This window comes from Leopardus geoffroyi, chromosome C2 (genome assembly GCF_018350155.1).
Source record: "Leopardus geoffroyi isolate Oge1 chromosome C2, O.geoffroyi_Oge1_pat1.0, whole genome shotgun sequence".
Lineage (NCBI taxonomy): Eukaryota > Metazoa > Chordata > Mammalia > Carnivora > Felidae > Leopardus > Leopardus geoffroyi.
Window position 1 is genome coordinate 143,723,733 of NC_059333.1, and position 22,509 is coordinate 143,746,241.

The 22,509-nt window shown below is 40.4% G+C and overlaps 2 protein-coding genes across 32 annotated transcripts in view; both read right to left on the reverse strand.

The window, feature by feature from the left end:
• The window catches only part of NEK10 (NIMA related kinase 10), a 231,216-nt gene extending 214,995 nt beyond the window's left edge, over positions 1–16,221 (reverse strand). For 7 of the 15 annotated variants that reach the window (XM_045436360.1, XM_045436366.1, XM_045436359.1 and 4 more), the window contains exon 1: positions 16,027–16,221. The gene's annotated coding sequence lies outside the window, so the exon portion shown is untranslated. Of the gene's footprint in view, positions 1–2,326; positions 2,875–15,833; positions 15,960–16,026 lie in introns of those variants that run through there. The other 8 variants (XM_045436363.1, XM_045436367.1, XM_045436362.1 and 5 more) reach the window with 3 other exon arrangements.
• Positions 16,222–17,936: 1,715 nt separating this feature from the next.
• SLC4A7 (solute carrier family 4 member 7) overlaps positions 17,937–22,509 on the reverse strand; it is a 110,621-nt gene continuing 106,048 nt past the window's right edge. For all 17 annotated transcript variants that reach the window (XM_045436382.1, XM_045436380.1, XM_045436391.1 and 14 more), the window contains one exon: positions 17,937–22,250. In XM_045436382.1, the coding sequence (XP_045292338.1) occupies positions 22,169–22,250 (82 nt within the window). In that variant the 3' untranslated portion in view covers positions 17,937–22,168. The remainder of the gene's footprint in view (positions 22,251–22,509) is intronic.

Below are 22,509 nucleotides of genomic sequence, written 5' to 3' on the forward strand. Positions count from 1 at the left end.
ACTTCCTTGTTCTTGCTCCCTTCTGCCTGTAAAACTCCTAAGAGCTCCTTTCGATCTGCAAGAGTGGATGTTGTCCAATTCATGAATCACTGAATAAAGTTAATAAGATCTTTTTTTTCCAGCTGAGAAATGCATTTGTTTGTTTGTTTGTTTGTTTCAGGAGTAGAATTTAGTGATTCATCACTTATATGTAACACCCAATACTCATCCCAACAAGTGCCCACCTTAATGCCCATCACCCATTTAGCCCGTCTCCCCACCCACCTCCCCTCCAGCAACATTCAGTTTGTTCTCTATCTTTAAAATTGAAGTTTGTTTTTAAATAATCTGGACAGTGAGACTGGCCAGCCTGGGAATACAACCCAATAGGCATTTCAATCTTCTAGATAAGTTTTGCTGTCATCATGGTCACTTTTCCCAGGATAAATTTTAATACTGTTTCCTACATCCCCTCAAAAGATAAGTAAGGAATAGTACAGATTACTTAACCAACGAACAGAAGGCAACTTATTTGTTTTCCCTTTTTTCCTTAATCAATTTCTGATTCAATTGTTTTAATTTCCAGAATAGAAACAAAAAGTTGAAGATACCCATGCTTTCAATTACATAGCAAATACAAAATTAAATATACTATCAGTTTAATTTGATTAGATGTAAAATTTTCCAACTATGCTTTAATGCCACAGCTTGACTTCAGTGTTATTTTCAGGCATGAAAAAGCATGTGTTACTGTCTTATAATCGCATGCCTCCATGTATTGTGAAATCGATGGTCAAAATCCAAGTGTTTCAGAGATATTTAAAAGCAAAACGGAATGTGCCAATGGGTGTTTCACTGCAACAGAATGAAGCAAAACTTCAGTTAAATGTGCAAAGACAGTTTAAGGATTTAAAAATTATTTTTCCAGTATAGTTGTCATATTTATGACAGAGTTGAGCGGGAATTAAGAGTTGGGGACCAAGGCTCTCTTCACAGATGCACACCAACAAAAGCGCAATATAATATTTTAGAATTGTGCTTAGGACGTAACACCACGGACTCATACAATCAATAAATATTTACTGAACATTTACCATGTCCAATCTCCGACTAAAAACTGCTAAAGATAAAACAGGTTACCACAGGCATACTATTCTACCATAAGCACATAAAATCCCACTTCATGACTTCAAAATATGTTTTGTGATGGATTCAGATAGAGATTTGATTTCACTTTCCTCTAAAAAAAAGAAAGAAGAAGGAAGGGAAGGAGGGAGGGAGGAGGAGAGAATGGATGGCAGATAATCTGTAAATAATTTCTAAAAGCCCGAGATCCAAGTGCTTTTTATAGAGAGATATTAAAATGCCCCCAAATGTTCTAAAATAAATGGAAATCCAGTCAAAATGAATAGCATCTGATTTTACTTTTCCCTCCCGGGCACAGGGAAAATTCCACACTGGCCTGCTGGCTTCCAATTCCCGTGCAAACCATAGCTACAGACTGTGTTAGAAGTAGGAAACGAAAGCCACAAAGATTAGCACATGAAAACGTGTGGAAAAGCTCACAGGCTGCTTCTGCCAGCCTTGGAGAGCATATCTATCCAGATCATACCCTGCTAAACACCCCACCTTATTCCCTTGTTTAATCTCCATAATTTGATTGACCTGGTGTGTGAACAGGAAATAATCATCTAATAGTTTTATCAATTTAAGATTAAGGTCTACTCTGTGAGCTGGAAGAGTGAGAATAGATAAGTCTCTGGAAACGTTTCACTTAATTAAACAGTAAACAAATCCACCGGAAATCGGTAGAAACAGACAATTGCCTTAGGATAAAAAAACAAAATCCTTTCCACTTGATGGCTGGTGAAATGGAAAGTATTCTGAAGAAAACTTTGAGAAGTTGAGAATGCTGAACTATTTCCTCTAACCCCATTTTAAATGAACAACAATGATCACGTTATACCGACGGTTATAATCCAAACCTGGGGATGGCGGGGAGGGCAGTTTACATCAAGTCGAGACAATTTATTGGGGAAGGGTCCTCCGGAAAGATCAAGCAAGGGTGCTCCCCAAAGCCAGAGCTCTCCAGAGGGCAGCCTAGCATGGTTCCACGGGGAGCTCTGGAGTAGAGATTATACCAGTCACTGGTTAAGGGTCCCTGGAGAAGGTCTTAACCGCCAGCCATACACTCCTGTCTGGGGGTAAAGAGACTCCAGGAGCTTGGGGGGAGTCCCCCCAAAAGGAGACACAGGAACTGGCTATAAGAAGCAAAGGAACACTGAAGTCAACACCCCGACACACCACCGGTCCCAGGGATGCGACAGGCTCCGGGTGGGATACTCACCTCGTCCCTATGATCACCAACCACAACGGAAGCGCTGTGGGCGGCGACGGTACGAGAATCTCGCTGTGGATGCACACTCAGCACAGCCTCATGTTTCCCTCTTCTGCTCGACCTTGTCTGTGACTTTCACTTCTCCGATCCTTCCACCCTCTCTCCCTCTCGCTCACTGCACTTCAGCCCTGCGGGCCTTCTCCCTGGCTCATGAAGGTGGCAACCTCACCCCTGCCTGAAAGCCTCGGCACTTGCCACTTGCTGTTCCTCTCTCATTCTCAGGCTGGTTTCTTTGTGTCATCCGGGTCTCTGCTCAGATGTCCCCTCGGTGGTGCGGGCTCCTCTGACGAACCTGTACAACATATTCACCCCCAGAGACTCATCCTTACTGCATCCACTCTGTTTCCTCTCCTTCTGCAGCTCGTCAGTGTTGGAAATCTTCTGGTCCATTTCCCGGTATCCTTGCACCAGACCATAAGCCCCATGTGAGCGGAGATCGTGTCTGTCTTATCCCCAAGTACATCCCCACACGCCAAACAGCAAATGGCATGATACAAGCACAGTACAAAAGCTCAGAAAACATTTGTGTCATAATCTGTAAGGAGTGGCTAAGGTATCTTTTGCAGAGTTCATGAATTATTTGCTTTTTAACAATTATTTTAGGATCGTAGGATAATAACCTCCTTGAACCTCCCAAGCCTGGCACTCCTCCTCAGTGTCCTAGGGCAGCTTGGACTCCCCACATCGCAAATCTGTGCACAAAATATTACAGTTGCCTGATTCCCCCATAAAGCAGGAATTGGACCTCCCTTATTTTTTTTATTTATTTTTTCATATTTATCCATTTTTGAGAGAGAAAGAACACAAGAGGGGGAAGGGCAGAAAGATAGGGCAACACAGAATCTGAAGCAGGCTCCAGGCTCTGAGCTGTCAGCATGGAGCCTGACGTGGGGCTCGAACCCATGAACCATGAGATCATGACCTGAGCTGAAGTCGGACACTTAACCCACTGAACCACCCAGGTGCCCCTGAACCTCCCTTATTCACCACAGACAAGGAAGGCAAACAACAAATATTTACTGTATAAAAAAAATTAATGGATCAATGGATAATAGAACTATTTCAAAAACAAACCTGTGTCATTACTCGTTTAATTCAAAAATCTTTCATAAATCTTCCTCATAAATCAAATCAACTGATGAATATTTGTAATGTTATAAAAGTCTTGAACACACTGAGGAATTATCTCAATTATTTAGTCTTCAGGAGGGAAACTGGAGTTTTATATAAGATAATATTCATGAACAGTGCTTTTTAAACAACTTATTAGGTTTTTTCAAATTCGTAAATCTATCGTGGACCAATACTGTTGGTCCATACCCTGTTCAGCAAAGTAAGGCCGCTGATCATGTGCTTAAATATCGCAGCAATGTTGAATTGCTGTAAACATTTCTAAACACTCTCAATTTTGTACTTGTCTCCTCGTGGACCAGTAACATACCAGTCTGAAGTCCACCTGAATAGCCTAGAAATCTGAAGTCTCTCCTTCCAAAGAGCAATCTTGATTTCACAGCAATCCTAGATAGATGACTGTCTGAGAACCCCTGCCCCAAGGGTAGAGCCGGAGAGGACCTGAGTAGCTGTGGATTCCAGGACAGCCAGGAGAGGGTGAGAGTGAGCCCGGGGAAAGGAGAAACAAGGCCAAGAAGACTGAACGTGGGCTCCCCCACTTAAAACCAGAGCGGTCCCACCTCTCTGGGGCTCTGTGTACAGTTTCATTTGAGAAAAGGGTTCCACTGCTAAAAAAAAAAAAAAAAAAAAAAAAAAAAAAATTGAAACACGCATTTTCTGACATTTATTTTACAAAGGAGACGAGGCCAAAGAGATTACAAGACTTGCTACATAAACACTTGTGTTCAGGTGGATTTTCCTTTGATTCTGAGTGGGAAAACTGAAATTTAGTGTTTTTTTTTCTTAAAAAAAAAAGGGAGGGGGCACAGAAGTGAAAGATTATACATAAAATCCTAGTGCATATTACTTTCAGAACAGAAACTTTCAGTATTTTTCCTTTTGCCCATTTCAGTCATGGGACCCAAATACTATCTCAGAGGGAGGAGAAATGATCTCTCCATGCCTCACAGGATCGCCAAATGAGTTTGACGTTTACAGTCCTAGTCAAGTACAGACATAATCACAGTACTGACTCACTGTTGAATTTTTTAATCCATTTCAAAGAGACTCTCAAAAGTAATTCCTATCTTCTATTGTCGTTTGAAATGTGGGTTAATGCTAAAAGAAGTCCCCAGAGAAACACACCTCATTTGCTCGTGATCTCTTGGTAATTGCAGGGTAAACACATATAACAGAGAAAGAAATCCGGGCTACGGTAAAATCACCTGACTGTAATTAATCTAAACTGTACAATATAAACCCACTGACTAAATAATGTGGTGGGTATTTATGATATGGTTTTCAGATTCTGTACCCGGAAATTCTTTTTTATTCCACAGTTGACTTAACTGTTCAGAAGATCCTTAAATGGCCTCATCTTTACTAAAGATAAAACAGAAAAGTCATTTGATTCATTATGGAAAATAGCTCCAAATCTCACTAATACCTTTTTTCTTACTAATCACTTAGGCCGCATCTTTGGAAATACCACACTTTATTTACTACATTTACTAATGGTTAAGATAAAAACAGCACTTGGAAAGTAATAACAGTAAGAGAGTTTAACATGACTCCAGTTAATTACCACTTGGGCTACATCAGGTTTATTATTTTGAAAAAGCACTAAAATAAATTGTTATAATGCTTACCACAAAAGGAACTTATAACTTCCTTGTACCAACACAAGGGAGTCCTTATTTCCTTTGATGAATGACAGTTAACCTCCGTATCAGATTACAAGTTGCAGTTCTGTCTGTGCTCAAGTAGACATTAAAGAAACTGAGAAAACTTTCTGCCCCGTAACTAGTGGCAGTGAAAACGAGACATCATTTCTCTAAGTCCTTTACTGTGGCATTTTTTTTTCTCAATATGCCTTTAATAGTGGCTCTTTGAAAACAAAGTGGTTAAAATAAGATACAATTTATGTAAAGAATTTTAACCAGAAATAATAAAACTGTGTTAAAATGAATTCGTTGGGTGTTAATCTCTTAATCTTGATCATGCCACGGTGATGCAAGAGGCTAACACTGAGGGAGGGGTGTAAGGGAACTCACTGTACTATTTTTGCAGCTTTTATGTAAATCTAAAATTATTTCAAAATAAACAAACTGCATCGGCCACTTGAGCAGTTTAGCTCATTAAAAGTGCTGTGAGAATAGAGAAAGTGTTTTCTTTTTACAAAGAATAATAGCCCTTAATCTCACAGAGCTATACTGCTTGGTCTTTCCAAATTGGTTGTGTTTTAAAAAACTATTCTGCACAGAAAGTGTCATGTTAAATTGGTCAAATGACTGGAAAATAAAACACACACACACACACACACACACATACTCTCTCTCTCTCTCTCTCTCTCTTTTTGAAAGTAAAGTGATCAAAAAGTCAAGGAACTCCTCTAAGAAACGTGACTTGCTTATACCTGTTACAGCTGAAAAAGAGTCTGCTTCTCTAAACCGTAAACTTGATTTTATCCCTTATATCACATTGTTATTGTTCTTCAATGGGAAACACGTGTGGAGTTAGCAGAACAGAAACAGTCATATGAAAAACCTTAAAGAACATCTAGTGTGGGGGTTTCTGACACCTTCCAGGCCCTGGAACAGAATGTAAGTGAATGATAGGTATAGAGGAGATCATACATAGGGCCTCAGTCAGAACTGAGAAAGCATACACCCTCCCTTAAAGGGATTCAAACTCACATTAAAAATGAAGCAAAACAAAACTCCTGCACAGGACAAATAAAACAGACCGGTCGTCAGTTAAAGATCATGATTCAGTGCACCTTGTTTAATACATGAGGAAACTGAGGCCCAGAGAGGAAAAAGGTGTCCAAGGCCACAGAGCACCTTTAAAAGTAGAACACAGCCCAGTTTACCTTCAGGGCCTAAATCCTAATGGCAAGCTCCGGGTAGATGGGAAGGGGACGACTTGTTGACATTGGCCCTGAGCCGAGGGCAAAGGGTGATCTAATAACAACTGATGCTTGCATAACTTCACCTCCTGGACCCTGGGGTGCTTGCAAACATCTATTCATTCCTCCTTGCTCACTCATGTGAAATAGGTAGGCGGTGTATTTTAATATTATCATATGGAGGAAAACAAAGACACAGTTGCTACAGAACCTCCTTTGGCAGGAGTATGTCGCCAGCCAAGGGCAGGTATTATCATGGCCTTGCTCCTGAGTCACTAGACTTGACATCTTTCTTGTGCAGAGAGTTTATACTTTAAACAATTTTCTGGGGCGCCTGGGTGGCGCAGTCGGTTAAGCGTCCGACTTCAGTCAGGTCACGATCTCGCGATCCGTGAGTTCGAGTCCCGCGTCGGGCTCTGGGCTGATGGCTCAGAGCCTGGAGCCTGCTTCCGATTCTGTGTCTCCCTCTCTCTCTGCCCCTCCCCCGTTCATGCTCTGTCTCTCTCTGTCCCAAAAATAAATAAAAACGTTGGAAAAAAAAATGCTTTAAAAAAAAAAACAATTTTCTGTTTTCTATTTAAACAAGCGCTTGGAGGTACAAAGAATAAGAAAATTCCAATTGTATTCTAGCCGTCTCCCACTCATTCCCACAAATATTTATTGACCATCTGCTGTGTGTTAGTCTCTTTTTTAAGACTCTGCCTTCATTTTCCTCTGGCCAATACTGACCTAAGTTGGACTGTGCTAAGTCCAACTTAGCCTAAGTTGGTGATGCTCCCAAAATCAACTAGAATATGTAGCCACAGGTACCGTTATCATTTTCTTTTTCCAAGCTTTAGTCCCATTCAAACTCACACCATTCTTGCTAAAGGGAAACATCTGCAGATAGGAATATAGCTTTTATGGACCCCCTCCACTGCCACTGCCTGATGATGCCTGTGGTATGTCTGTTCACGCCTCATGTGGCTGCTTACCCAAACCTGCTCAAGACATAGCTTATCGTGCACCTGTGTTAAACGAAATCTGAGGCCCATATGTGAAGTGGTGGTATTGAAAAGGCAAAAAAGGTCCAGATGATATGAAGGGAACGTTTTTATTAACCAGTCAATGAAAGTAACGTAAGTAACACACCAAACTTCTCTTTTCTTACTGACCCCAAACACAGCAAGATTACATTCTATTCTCTGTTTCTGCGTGAGAAAGGGGACAATGATATTCACTCATTCCTTCAAAAGGTGATTATTGATCCCCTCATCTATGCCAAGCCCTGAAGCTACTGCACTGAATAAGACATGGTCAAAAATGTCTTACCCCCTAAGTCAGCCATCATGGTAATAAGTCACGATAATAAATGAGTCATGGTGGTAATAAGTCAATATGGATTCAGCCCAACCCCCTGGACCTTTTTGGGGTAAAGAGAACACTGAGTTAACACATCCATGTTCCTAACGCTAGGCAGCACTGCAAGAAACTATAAGTACTTTTAAGCCATGAAATAGAATTAAATTTCATCCAGTAACACCCTATTTTAAGTGCATTTTATTATCTATCATGCTCTGACTGTGCATACGACATAACCGGGCACTGCAAAAACAACCTATCCACATCTCAGTGTGTGTGTGAAATCACAAATATGTAGTTTAGGCAGTAGAAAACTACTGATATCGGGTCTTAAAAAAAAAAAGAAAAAACAGGATAGTTTTTTATGGTACAGACTAATACATGGGATCAAATAAGAACACAAGAAATGTCAAAAAGCAGGGGAAATTAACTTCCAAAAGAGACTATAAATTGAATGAATTCAGGAGAAAGAAAGATCTCTGTGGGCTGAAACGTTATGGAAAGGTTCATGAACTGGGGACTTGAAGAAGGCCCAGGAAAATGGGTAGGGCTTGGGAAGAACTTTCCAGGGGAGTGAATGAATAAAGGGATGGAGGCAAAATCCTAGGAGTGGTTTGGGGAGACAGGGAGTAGAAGTCGAACTGGGGCTGAGGAATGTGGACCGAGGTGGAAGATGCCACGAACGAGTGGCAGCCTCTAAGTCTACAGCCAACGCATGGAACAAAGCAGTCACAAAAAAGTCTCAGAGCACGGCCCTTTGGGTGCACCTCAGAAAAATGGCACTTTCCTCTTCCTCACCCCCTCAGTCGTTTGGCCACTACATCCTATTTTTCTGCTATTTCTAATATGGTCCCTATCTATTCACTTCCTTCCACCCTCAGAGCCAACACCCTAGTCTACGTCACCACTCGCCTGAACTACAGCGATCCATTCCTAAACGGTCCCTCCACTTCCATGTATTCTCTCTGCTCAACAACACAAAACCTGATCTCCACACAGCAACCAAAGCACCCTTCATATGGTGCAACTCTGACCAATCAAGCCTTTGTGCGCCTCCCATCTCTCTGGGGGTAACCACAAAAATTAACAAGGCCAACGAGGTGTTCCAAGAGATGATGCCTCTGCCCCCGCTTGCCAGCTCCACTCATACCTGGTCTCTGAAACCCTGCTCCGGACCTGATTCTCCTGGACACCCCAGGATCTCTACTCCTGGACTCAAGTAGCAGATTGCTATGGGAAGGCCTGGAAGCCTTATCTGCCATGTCTCAACTCAAGTGTCCATTCTTTAAGGTACTTTTCATTGACCTCCTTGATGGGGACACAGCGTCACCAGGCACCGCCTTGCAGTTCTTAATGAAAGGGTAGATTCAGGCAATAATTCAATAAATACACATGTCTGTCTCCTCTAGTTACACTAAACTAGTCAGAGAGAGGGATAGGGATTTGCTCATCCCCAGCATCCAGCACTGCTGGTTTATAGCAAAAGAAGAATTCAATGGATGATTGATGAATGAATGAATGAATGAATGAGTGAATGAGTGAATGAATGAATGAATGAGTGAATGAATGAATGAAAAAGTCCCAAGTGAAACATGATTGCGCAGCTCCAAGTATAACTGGTGTATCATTGTTGAAACTTAGAGAATAAAGGTAATGGGGAAAAAATTATCAGCAAACGATAAGTTTGCCCCAGCTGACCAGATCCAGTTGTTACAGAACGTTGGTTTGACAAAAATCGCATCATAAACACAAGGAAGCCACAAAGCAGATAAGATATTCATGTCAAACATGGGCTACCTCAAGTATACGTGAACAGGACAATAAAATTTCCTGAAGAAAAGACGAGTATTCACATTTACGTCTAGTGTAGCGTATACGTGCACATTATATCACCGTGTGGTCTCCACTAAGGAGACTTCACAGGTTTGAGAGTGTGAATTCCTCTGGCTGCACCTCTGAGACGTAGTCAAAAGGGGCAATGGTGGTGGACGAGACCTGGTTTCCATGCGCCTGTGGCATGGCCCCGGAAGTCCCTGGGCCTCTCTAATTATGAGCTTCCTCCTTTACCACGAAACAGAAACAACAATATCCCCATTATAAAGTGGTAGTTGTAACTAAATGAAATAAAGCAAAACCCCTTTAACACTGTCAATAGCTATAGAAATATAAGTAATTGTTATTATGATAGCTGTTTATAAATACTATCATGGGTAATATTACTATTACTTCAATTTGAAGAGCCTGTTGTACTAATTTTATTTTTTTTTATTTTTTTGTAATGTTTATTTTTGAGAGAGAGAGAGAGAGAGAGTACAAGCAGGAGAGGGGCAGAGAGAGAGGGAGGCACAGAATCTGAAGCAGGCTCCAGGGTCTGAGCTGTCAGCATGGAGCCCAACATGGGGCTCGAACTCACGTACCGTGAGATCATGACCCGAGTGGAAGTCGGACCCTTAACCGACTGAGCCACCCAGGCACCCCCTGTCATACTAATTTTAAATCATTTGTCTATATTCACTGGCTTTGATTTATTGATGACGAATAGTAGACACAAAATGAGAAAAAAAAAAAAAAAGCTTTATTTTCAAAGTCACAAGTAGTCTTGATTTTAATTTTTTAAACCTAATATTATTCAAGGTTTACTATCATAATAAGTACTTTGATGTATTCAATTCATTTAATCTTCAAAACAATCCTAGGGGCACCTGGGTGGCTCAGTCAGTCAAGCGTCTGACTTTGGCTCTGGTCATGATCTCGGGCTCATGAGTTTGAATCCCACATCCGGCTCTGCACTGACTGTGTGGGGCCTGGAGTCTGCTTCGGATTCTGTGTCTCTCACTCTCTCTCTCAAAAATAAATAAACATTTAAAAATATACATATTTTAAGAAATGATCCTGAGTGGTAGGTAGTGTTGTTGAATCTCCAACTTACAGATGGAGGAGAAACTGAGGCACTGAGAAGTAACTTGGCCAAGATCTCATATCTAGTAATAAAACAATGATAACAAGAGCAAATGTTTACATGGTGCTTAGCCCGTGCCAGTGCTATTCTAAGTGCTTTCCGTAATGTTAACTAATACAAGTCTCCTAACAAACCTGGAGGGCAGCTACCACTATTGTCCCCTTTCACGGATGACGTTACTGAGGCCCACAGAGGTTAAGGAGTGTGTCCACGTTACACAGCTGGTAAGTGGCAGAATAGGAATTTATAGCCAGGGAGAGCCTTCCCTGTGAATCTAATGCTGTACTAACTCTCATTTATTGGTGGCATTTATCCAGCTCTCTATCTGCCTAAGTGATTTTCTAGAGAAATGTTTACCACTGTAATAAAACAACATTACTTCGTACACACGTCCCTGAAATTAACAATCCCCTGTCCTTCATGAAAAATATACTGAATACTGTGTAACTGTTTCCTGACAGCCCAGGGACAATATTATGGCTGCTGTGCTCTATCCATTCTTCCTCTGGTTGTTATTTTAATTTTCATACAAGGGTTTTTTTTTTAATTTTCTTTTCCAGGTATGAGCCAGTTAATTGTCATTTTGTCACTCTGACTTTGCTGAGGGTCAGTTATAATTATCCCCAATGTAAGATTTAATATGTTCTGAGTTGATGCTAAATCGATCGACTTGAGCGTATGACCTTTATTATGACTACAGAAATTTTAGCTGAGATGAGCGTAAGCCTTACCTCTAGGTAAGTATGAGTAATTATGAGAAACCATCTACTTTATTCAGCGCTCATTTTCATCGTTTCTTTAATCATCAGACATGTCAGCCAGATTCATGAGTGTGTTTAAAGCTCATTTTCCTATGGAAGACCAAGTCTCTCAAAAATGTGAGACCCGTTTCCAAATCCAAGCCTGTCCCCGGGCTGACACTTTCTATCCCCTTACCCTACTTTATTTTTACCTCGTTACTTGTCTCTCTCTCTCCCAAGTAGAATGAAATACAAATAGCTACATTTACATGGTACTTCCTACGGACGTGCCACGGTTCTAAGAAATCTGCCGGTACTGATTCGGTACTGATTCACGTAATAAAACAACGCCATTTGACAGGAGACTGAGATGCAAAGGTGAAGTGACTTGCCAGAGGTCCCATATCCAGCAGTGAGGGAGCTGGGATTTGAACACAGGCAATCTGACTCCGGAATCTGTGCCCTACGGGCCCGCCTCTACTATCCCCGAGAACATAAATTCTAAAGGAACAGTGTCACTGCTCAATTCCCAGATGCTCACCAAATGTTCATTAACTGTTTGAATGACCTTCTAGCTCCTCTCCCTGTCCAAGGGCTCAACTCAGTTCACTCTGACTTCAGTCTCAAAAATGGACTGGCTCTGAAAGTCAGAGTAACATTCCAGGCCCTTTTTCACCCACTCAGGACTTGACTGGTTAGTTTCTTTCGACCCACCCTTATCTGACATGACACCCTGGACACCTCAGATGGTGACTGTTCATTGAATGAATGAGTGTCTTACCTGTAACGGAGCTGTTGTCAATACACAAAAGTTTGTGACCAAGTAGGAGGATGTCCTAGAAATTGCACTTGAATGAATTAAAAGATTGATTTATAACTTCTGTGGGCTGACTGTGGAGATTTCACTATTCTTACCTTCAGTGTGTTATTTTTTCTTCTTTGTTAAGACATTTTTAGGGCAGTTTTAGGTTTACAACAAATCTGAGAGGAAGGTACAGAGATTTCTCATATACTTCCTGCCCCCACACCTGCATCGCCTCTCATATTAACAGTATCACTCACCAGAATGGTACATTTTTAAGATTTTTTTAATATTTATTTATTTTTGAGACAGAGAGAGACAGAGCATGAGCAGGGTAGGGGCAGAGAGAGAAGGAGACACAGAATCTGAAACAGGCTCCAGGCTCTGAGCTGTCAGCACAGAGCCCGACGTAGGGCTTGAACTCATGGACTGGACGGTGAGATCATGACCTGAGCTGGACTGAGCCATCCAGACACCCCCAGAATGGTACATTTTATACCAATTTATGAGTTTGAGCCCCACGTTGGGCTCTGTGCTGATGGCTCAGAACCTGCTGCCTGCTTTGGATTCTGTGTCTCCCTCTCTCTTTGCCCCTCCCCCACTCATGCTCGCTCTCTCTCTCTCTCTCTCTCTCTGTCTCTCTCTCAAAAATAAATAAAAACGTTAAAAATTTTAAAAAATAAAAATGACTTAAATATATATATTTTAATATTTATTTTTGAGACAGACAGAGCACAAGTGGGGGAGGAGAAGAGAGAGATGTTTATTCATTTTATCTCTCTCTCAAAAATAAACATTAAAAAAAAACAAAACAATTTTTATACCAAGAATGAACTACATTGGTACATCATGATCACCCAAAGTCCACAGTTTACCTTAGGGTTCACTCTTCGTGTTGTACATACTATGGGTTTGGACAAATATATAATGACATGTATCCATCAGTCTAATATCATATGGTCTTTTCACTGCCCTAAAAATCCTCTGTTCTCTGTCTATTCATTTCTCCCCAACCCCCAAGCCCTGGCAACCACCGATCTTTTTTACTGTCTCCAAAATTCTGCCTTTTCCAGAATGTCATATTGTGGAAATCATACAACATGTAGCCTTTTCAGATTAGCTTCTTTTACTTAGTAATAAAGTGTTCCTCCACTTAATGGAGTGTTCCTCCACTTAAAGTTCCTCCATGATTTTTCAAGCCTTCATAGTTCATTCCTTTTTAGTGCTGGATAATATTCCATTGTCTGGTTGTATCATGGTTTATCCATTTACCCACTAAAATGCAAATATTGGCAATTGTGAATAAAGCTGCTGCAAACATCCATGTAAATATTTCAATTTTGTAAATATGTGAAAATTTACTAAGTATAAGGCACTGTGCACTTGATAGGAAGTATGCACATTTAATCTTTAAGACAATCCTATGAAATATGTGCTATTATCAGCCCACTGTACAGATAAAGAAGCTGACTGGGGCCCCTGGGTGGCTGAGTTCCATTAAGCATCCAACTCTTGGGGTGCCTGGGTAGCTCAGTCAGTGAAGTGTCCAACTTCAGCTCAGGTTATGATCTCACAGTTCACAAGTTCAAGCCCTGCATCAGGCTCTGTGCTGGTGCTGACAGCTCAGAGCCTGGGGCCTGCTTCAGGTTCTGTGTCTCCCTCTCTCTCTGTTCCTCTCCCACTCGTGCTCTGTCTCTCTCTCTCTCTCTCTCTTTCAAAAATAAAGAAACATTAAAAAAAAAAAAAAAGCATCCCACTCTTGATTTCGACTCAGGTCACGATCTCACAGGTTGTGAGTTTGAGCTCCGCATCGGGCTCTGTGATGACAGCTCGGAGCCTGGAGCCTGCTTCGCATTCTTTGTCTCCCCCTCTCCCTCTGCCCCTCCCCTGTTCTCTCTTTCTCTGTCTCTTTCTCTCAAAAATATTTATTTTTACACAAACTTGAAAAAAAAATTATTATACACAAACTTTAAAAAAAAAAAAAAAAAGAGGAAGAAGAAGCTTGTAAGAGGTTAAGTAATTTGCTGTGGGCCACTGAACTAAAATGCTGAAGCCCGGATTCAATTCCTTGTATCTCTGACTCCAAAGCTTATCTCTTACAACCTATGCTGTAGTCCCTATTTCCCATTTGAAACATACACCATATAATAATAGCGACCATCCTAATGATTATGAAAGACTGTGAGTTGAAACAGTTTCCAATCACCAAGGGTCTTAAAATGTAAGTAAAACCCATCAGCTCAACTTCCGTATTTTGTACACAAAAGCTTCATTGGCCAGAAATCATTTCTGACTTTCCTGGAACTCATAGGGATGTCATGAAGAACGGTGCCTTCTCATTTTAGGGATTCATTCACTTACCCAGTCTTTGTTGAGCCCCCACTCTGTGCATGGGGCTGAGAGAGAGACAACAGTGCTGAGTAAGACAGGCAGAGCCCCTGGCCTCGCAGAGAGGGTCTAGAGAAGGGAGCAGAAAAGTAACGAGGCAACACACAGAGGAAGATTGGGGAGCAAGTGAGAACGGGGTTGGGGAGGCTGCAAAAATTGGAGTCCACCGTGGGTAGTGTGAACAATAGGTGCAATTGCCACACACGGGAGAGAACATGGCGTGTTCTGGGAACGGACAAGACAGAATGGCTGATGGAAGGCCTGACTAAGGAGGCTGCCGTAGGATAATGGAGGGTCTTGGCAGGAAGCGAGCTGGCCTCACGTTATTTAGAAAGGCCACTCTAACACTCATGGGGAAAACGGATTAAAATAGGGCCAGGCTGGAAGCGGGAAAGATGGGGCCGCTGCTGAACTTAACCAAGGGACTGGTGAGAATACAGTGAGCATGTTGATGGTGATGTGGGAATTGGTTTGGCAGCTATTTAGAAGATATACCCTTGGGGCGCCTGGGTGGTTCAGAGGATTGGGCCTCGGACTCCGGATTTCAGCTCAGATCATGATTTCCTGGGTCGTGAGATAGAGCCCCGCATCAGACTCTGTGCTGAGTGTGGAGTCCGCTTGGGATTCTCTCTCCTCTCTCTCTGCCCACACCGCCCCCCTCCCGCCCACTCACTCTCTAAATAAAAAATAAATAAATAAATAAATAAATAAGTATTTTTTAAAAAGGGTACAGACTTGATCATTGATGGAAATGCGGAAGAAGAGGTGATGTCAAAGATACTGCCCAGAATGGGATTTTGGTAATTGAACGGATAGGGCTGCCCAAGATAGGGAATCCAAGGGTGAGGCAGGCTGGTGGGAGTGGAGGGAGATGGCTTTTAGGGTTACACACGTGTGGAGTTAACTGGCAGCTGAATTTGGGGGTCTGGGCCTTAATGGAGCAGCCCAGGGCTGGAGATGAAGGGGGGCAGGCATGTGAGGCCTGAAGGCATGGAAGCGGACAGGCTCGCCCCACGTGGCGCAGAAAAGCAGAGGGGCAAAGCAGCATCACAGAAGGGGAAGGCGGAAAACGGCAGGCGTATCGGGAAAGATCGGAAGACACACACTCAGGCGCCACGTAACCAAAATAACTCCTTCCTGGAGCTGGACGGGCCATCCAACACCGTTGATGCACTTGCCCGCCATCCCCCCGCCCGACACCAACCCACCTGCTAGGAGACGGGCTCTCGGCGGCTCGCCTACCCGCGACAGCCCGCACTCTCTGCCCCGAGCCCAAGGCGAGTGGAGCTTGACGCCCGGAGGCTTCGGGGCTGCTCCTCAAGGACCTGCGGGCCTCTCCTTGGAGACCCTGCCTCAAACCGCGCGCCGGCACAGAGGAACGCCCGCTCCCGCCCCACTCACCGCGCCAGAGGGAGCGTCCCCCCTGTAGGCCAATTTCTAAGTCCTCTTCCTCATCGTCCCTGCTGCTGCCACCGGCGGCTCCGGATCGGGGGGTGGCCCGCCCCGCCCACCGCCGGTCCCCTCCACCCCGGGGACTGCACCCCGGCCGCACCGTTGGCACAATCAAATCCCGCTTTAGGCCACCAACCGGCGCCGGCTGAGCCAATGCCGACACCTCTTCTTCCGCTGCGCCGGTGCGCCTCGGCCAATCAGGAACAGCCGTGCTGCGGCGTACCGAGCGCCATGGCGACGGGTGACACCTGCCCCAGGGTTACCGTAGCAACCATGGAACGCGCAGGTTCTAGCCCCAAGGCTGCAAGCTGGAGAGAGCAGCGAGTCACCGGGACCAAGAGCTACTAGCCTGGGGACAGGCTTCCTCAACTCGGTGGATTTTCCTGGACTTGGCGTGCCCAACCTTTTGCATTTGAAGTAAAATGGGTGAAGTAAAATGGGAAAAGAGCTGCTTCATCTTAGTTTCAAGAAGTGCTATGGACGAAAACCAATTCTCTCCCAAAGCAAAGGGTAGGTTAGTTTGAAAGGATCAACACTACATGCTTTGCATACGGCGGGGACACATTTTTGGCTACTCGAGTGCACTGCACACTTCAGGCAATGAGAATAGGGTGTTGTGAAAATAAAAGGGACCTGGCATTCAAGACATCTGTGCCGCTCACCTAGCATAGGCACGTCTCTTCACCTTTTGTGAAGGTCTGAAGCTTCTTGGGGAAAAAAAACAAAAACAGAAACAAAAACCAATGTCATTAAAGCTTTCAAAAGATGATTCCCATTATCAAGCTTTAAAAAATGAAAAATATTCAGTGCTCCTCTTACACACACTATTTCACTATTCCACCACATCGTCTGGTAGTCATTATTTTTCATTCTAGTTTAGAAGTGTGAAATGGAGATGTAAGTTTCTTAAGCTGCCCGGCTGGTTACTGGCACAGCTGGCTAAGTGACGCAGGCAGGGTAGAACCTACATGATTCTACACAGTTCTGTGCAGTAGTACCTATACAGTTTGAATCCAGAGCCCAATTTTATCCACAGTGATGCTCCATATTTCTTCAAATATAAGACCTACTCAATCTCATGTTAATATTGCTCAAAATGACCAATGAGTCAATTAGTGCAGTGACTACATCTCCCAAAACTTAATATTTACAAAAAAAAATTAAGTTTGTTTTGAGAGAGAGCGAGAAGGGGAGGGGCAGAGATGGAGAGAGAGAATTCCAAGCTGTGCTGACAGCACAGAGCCGAATGAAGGGCTCGACCTCATGAACCGTGAGATCATGACCTGAGCCAAAACCAAGAGTCGGATGCTTAATGGACTTAGCCACCCAGGCGCCCCCAAAATGCTCATGCGCTGAGCATGGAGCCTGCTTAAGATGTGCGCACTCTCTCTCTCTCCCCCTCTTTCTCCCTCTCCCCACCCCCACCACTCATGCCCTCTCTGAAATAATTTTTTCAAAAATTTTAAGAAGTAAAAAAATGTTTTAAATCATAATTAGCCATTAAAAATAAACAAAAACCTCCAAGTCTTCAGTCTGAGAGAGTTCAGAATTTACACACTCACTGCACATCATGAAATGTGACGTGTGTTAATTCCACATCATATTGCAAAATTCTAAATAGATGTGTCTTAAATAATGAACCAGTCTATTCTTAAAGGGATTTAATTTTAATATTTCTTAATAGCAAAAAGCCATTGTGAAACACATAATATTTTGTTTCATCTTCTTTTCTGTCTCCTTACTGAAATATATGAATATTAGGAAGCAGGAAACAGAAATCACCTATTTTTCCTTCAACCCCATCCCTCCACATGAAGAAGCTACGCAGCAATTCTAATAAACAAAGTACAAAGACAATATCCAACAACTAATTCAGTAGACTTTTATTGCTCTTTCAACTTCAATAACATCTCTAAAAAATAGTTTTCTTCTAACAATTATGAAACAAATTTGAAAGGCAGGATCATTCACATTATAGACTTGGTAGAGACTTGTACTTCATATAAATGAAAAATACCCAGTTCTACGTTTTAAATGTTTGATTTACCTTGGATTTTATTACAAAAGAAAATATTATCATTGTAATTATAAAAGGCATAAAAATTAGAACTGTACTGTGAAATTATACCAAGCTATCAAATATTATATAAATGAACAATAAAATTCAATTTCTATTTATTTAAACATAGTAAACATTAGAAGATAACTCCCCTACAAAACAAACAAAACACCCCAAACTTTTAATATTAAAGCAACAAAAGAGAAGCCACAACACAAAAATCAATGCACAAAAATCTGATTAAAAAAACCACTGGGGTTTAACAATTGCTATAAGTCAACTGTAGAAGTCGGTATGTGCTAATTAAATTAAAGTTTAAAAATGATCTGTAGATGATTCCATTTCCAACTATATGTTTTCCTATTATTGATACTTATATTACTTTTTGATATGATAGGAAAAAAAACCCGACTTTACATTAAAATTGTCAAATTTTGAATTCTGAACACTATTTTAAATTTTCAATGTCCTTACAATCTTTAAGCTTATTTTCTAAAACATAAATAATTGTTGGACTAAACCAAAAGACACTTCACATATCTGTACTGTGTATGATAACAATGATGTAATCTACATAAATAAAATTCAGAACATTGTTATTTGATTTAATCATGTTTGAATCACAACGTTATATCAATGGCTTACACATCCAAAATCTGAGCACTTTAAAACAGGATTCACATGTCCAAACTGTTGAGCGCATTTACAGAACTGATGTCCGTGATATGATCCTCGAAAGACAGCAAGCTCCGGCATAATACCTCAGTTTCAGACACCATTTTATGTTTTACAGGAATTTTGAACCTGTCTTTGTGAAAGGAAAAACTTAGAAAGCTATTATATACATACATAAAGTATGAGGAAGAAACAGAAATGCTTTTTGGATGGAGAAAGCAAAAGTTAATCTTTCTGAATGGTAAAGAATCTGCTTTATAAACACATGCATTAGCACATAAATTTTGTCCTACATGTTTTACAAAGACTTGGCAAATGTGAACATTGATACGCCACAGCTTTTTTTAACAACTTAAGAGATTTAAGATTTTTAACATCATTTGCGCGCGTGCACACACACACATACACACACACACACACACACACACACACACACCCATTAGAAAGTTTGTAGGCTTCACTTCAACATACCTAATATTATTAGAGAACATACAGAATCATCCTTTTATCATAAGGAAGTTAGCTCACTGTTTTCTCAAAAGCTGCTATTTTAGAGTGAAATAGCATTCAAAAGAAAGTAAATTTCAGATGGTCAACATCAGGATTTATTATAGTCTCTGTAAACAGACATCTATAAATAAATAAAACAGGGTGGAGAGAAGAGAATCCTGAGGTGGCTCTGTAGCCAGGATATTCAGTAGCACTAAGTTCCATCCTGGAAACCAAGGCATCTAAGAAAGTGCAGGGCTGTTTATATTAATTTATTTTGTAAATGGAATATGTACAGGTTTAATTATTTTGCACCTTGAGGTAAATCAGTACATTGCAATTACTACTGCTCATTTACACCTATTTAAGGCAACATTTAAAAATCAATATATGTAGTAAATTATATTTTTCACTTGTCTTGCAATGAACACTATCCACGATCGCTATTTTTCAAAAACAGTGGAAAAATATCATAACCACGTAAAACAAGCAGTTAATTACTTAATAAACATGAGTTACCTTTGCTCTTCAATGGAGTAGTCATATCAGATCATTTTGTAAGTCAAGTAGTCAAAAGAAAGCAGAAACCATTGACAATTAGAAACACAGCAAAAACATTTTGAGTGCAACGTATTTTGCAAGTCATGGTTTTTCTGGCACTGGACTATCACTATACATAATTAAATAAAATTACAGAAACACTATGATGCCAGGTAGTTTTCAGTTTAAAATTTAAAACCCCTTCCTGTAAATAAAAACATTCGTGAACCCTATGGTGTCCAGACACAAAGAAATGATGTGAGGAAATCCCCCTTGTTCAGGTCCATCAGGGGAGTTTACAAAATGTAGCAGCAAATACTGGGGTCTTTGGAAATGATTATGCTGCTGTGGATAAACAGGAATCATTTCAGTGCAAGCTCACGAAGAATAACAAGCACCATGGGTAATACTCAATTATCGATTGCCAACAGAGTCTAAAACTCTTCGGCAGGCAGTACCAAATGATGCTGGCTATGTTTTCTAAAGAAACGTAGCTACATTTCCAAATTCCCATGTGAAGCAGAAGTCAAATCCCTTATTTTAACTAGAATCTGACAATACGGTCTCAGATGGGAAATGACATCTGAGTTATTAGTAAGTAGTTTAGAACGGATGAAAAACACTTCAGAATTGCTAAAATATCAGCTTTTGGCATTCCTCATGATCCTCTATAAGATCAACTTTTCATACTTTTGTACCTTAATTACAAATGATTAAAGGGAGCATTGGAATTTCATTAAAGTTTTCATCTTAATATTCATGTCACAATTTTGCTATTTCTCTCTGTGGCTTCTCAATACTCATTTGGTTTTTGTAAATTATCCTCTTGCCAAATCAGTTTCACAACCCCATTCATCCAGTCCTACAGGCTTAACAAGAACAACATTTATTTATTTCATGTAGAGCTAAGAGTATATAAAAGATGGCTAAAAAGATGTGCTAGAAGTTAAAAAGGCAGCTCAGAAAAGCAAAAACAACAATACTAACACAAACTAGAAAGAATGCCATCAATCTGAGCTATACATAAAATGTCTAAATTCCTTTTAAAATACAAATATGGCAGTGCTTTATATCAAAGATGTAAAATCTGTCAACTGCTTTCAGATAATAAACCATAAATGCAAGTGAGCACCAACTATTTACATTAACAATTTAAATTACTCTGTATTTGTTATCTTTTCAAATGTTTATATAATATTTAAGTATATCAATTAAAATAAATAAAATATTTTAAAATGCAATCACATAACAATCTATTAAATAGTATCTATACAATAGAAAGAATAACAACGTAAACAAGAAAATGAAAGGTAATTCTTTAGAATAAAGTAATACTGATCATAAACCCATTAAGAGAATTCTGACTCCTGATTATTTCCTCATATTACTTGTAATAGAAAAATAATCAAGGACCTGAACCTGATACAAACTAAACCACATTTTAAGTAAAAGACAGCAAAGGCAGAGAACAGAGTGGGCATTCTGGGCTCTGATAAAGCATTAGGATTCAGAAAATATTTCTACAAAGGCAACAAAGTTTAACTATTATAAATTTGCATTTTATAGCTTCTAAAATCCATAAAGTTATGACTGCTATAGGTTAAATTATAAAATCACCTGCAATTTCACTTGTCTATCGGAATATAAACCTAAATGTGGAGTTTTAAGATTTAAAATAAATTTTAAAAATTTAAAAATAAATGTCAAAACTATAGTTCTTAGCTAGAAAATTTCTATTGTTCCACCTTTATAGCCAAGAAATCTCCACTGCTTATGAAACATACAGATTATCTGCATAAATGAAACACACATGCAGAGAAGCCGTGACATGTTACATTTGTCCCACAACACTGGCATAAAGACTCCCTGTTCTTCCCATAAAGAACGAACAGAAGTGAAATAATATGCAAAAATTTTTAGTAACTCAAGTAAAAATTGTAAATATATGGACAAAGTACGTCACTTAAGGTTGTTATGAATTACCACTGATGGACAAAGAGATTTCAAGGAAAGCAGATTGAATGCATTTCCCCACATCTTTCTACCGCAGAACACAAAATGTTTTTCCAACAAAATAAATATTTGAAGAGTTAAGAACCATGTACCTCATTTCTAAGAGACTATTTCATCATATACACAGTCTCCATGGTGTTCCTAGCATACTTCAGACACTACCTCAAAAACTCAGTAGTCACGCATTAAATAGCATGACATACAATATTGTTTTATATAGTGACATGAAATACACACATTTTATATATATACATATAATAAAATATATATATAGCTGTATAGCTATATATATATATAGTTCCTCTTGGTTCAATTCTATAATGAAGTTTCAGCATCCATGTATTTCTTTGTTGGTTCATCTTCAAAATTTATTTTCACACTGACAGGCTTTTCAGGGCTATTTAAAACAAAGAATGAGAATAAATGATTTTGAAATGGATACATACTACATTCTAAACACGGCCAACACTTAGCATCCATAATCACCCTTTTGAGATGACTATAAATACTATAAACTAATGACTTGTTATTTGTTACTTTATTGCTTTCTTTTCGTATCAGTAAATTTGACTGGAAAGACAAATATTAAAAATTCTTAGATTTTTTTCAATGGATATTTTGCCACTGAAATTAATGTTTTTCTTACAAGTGAAGAG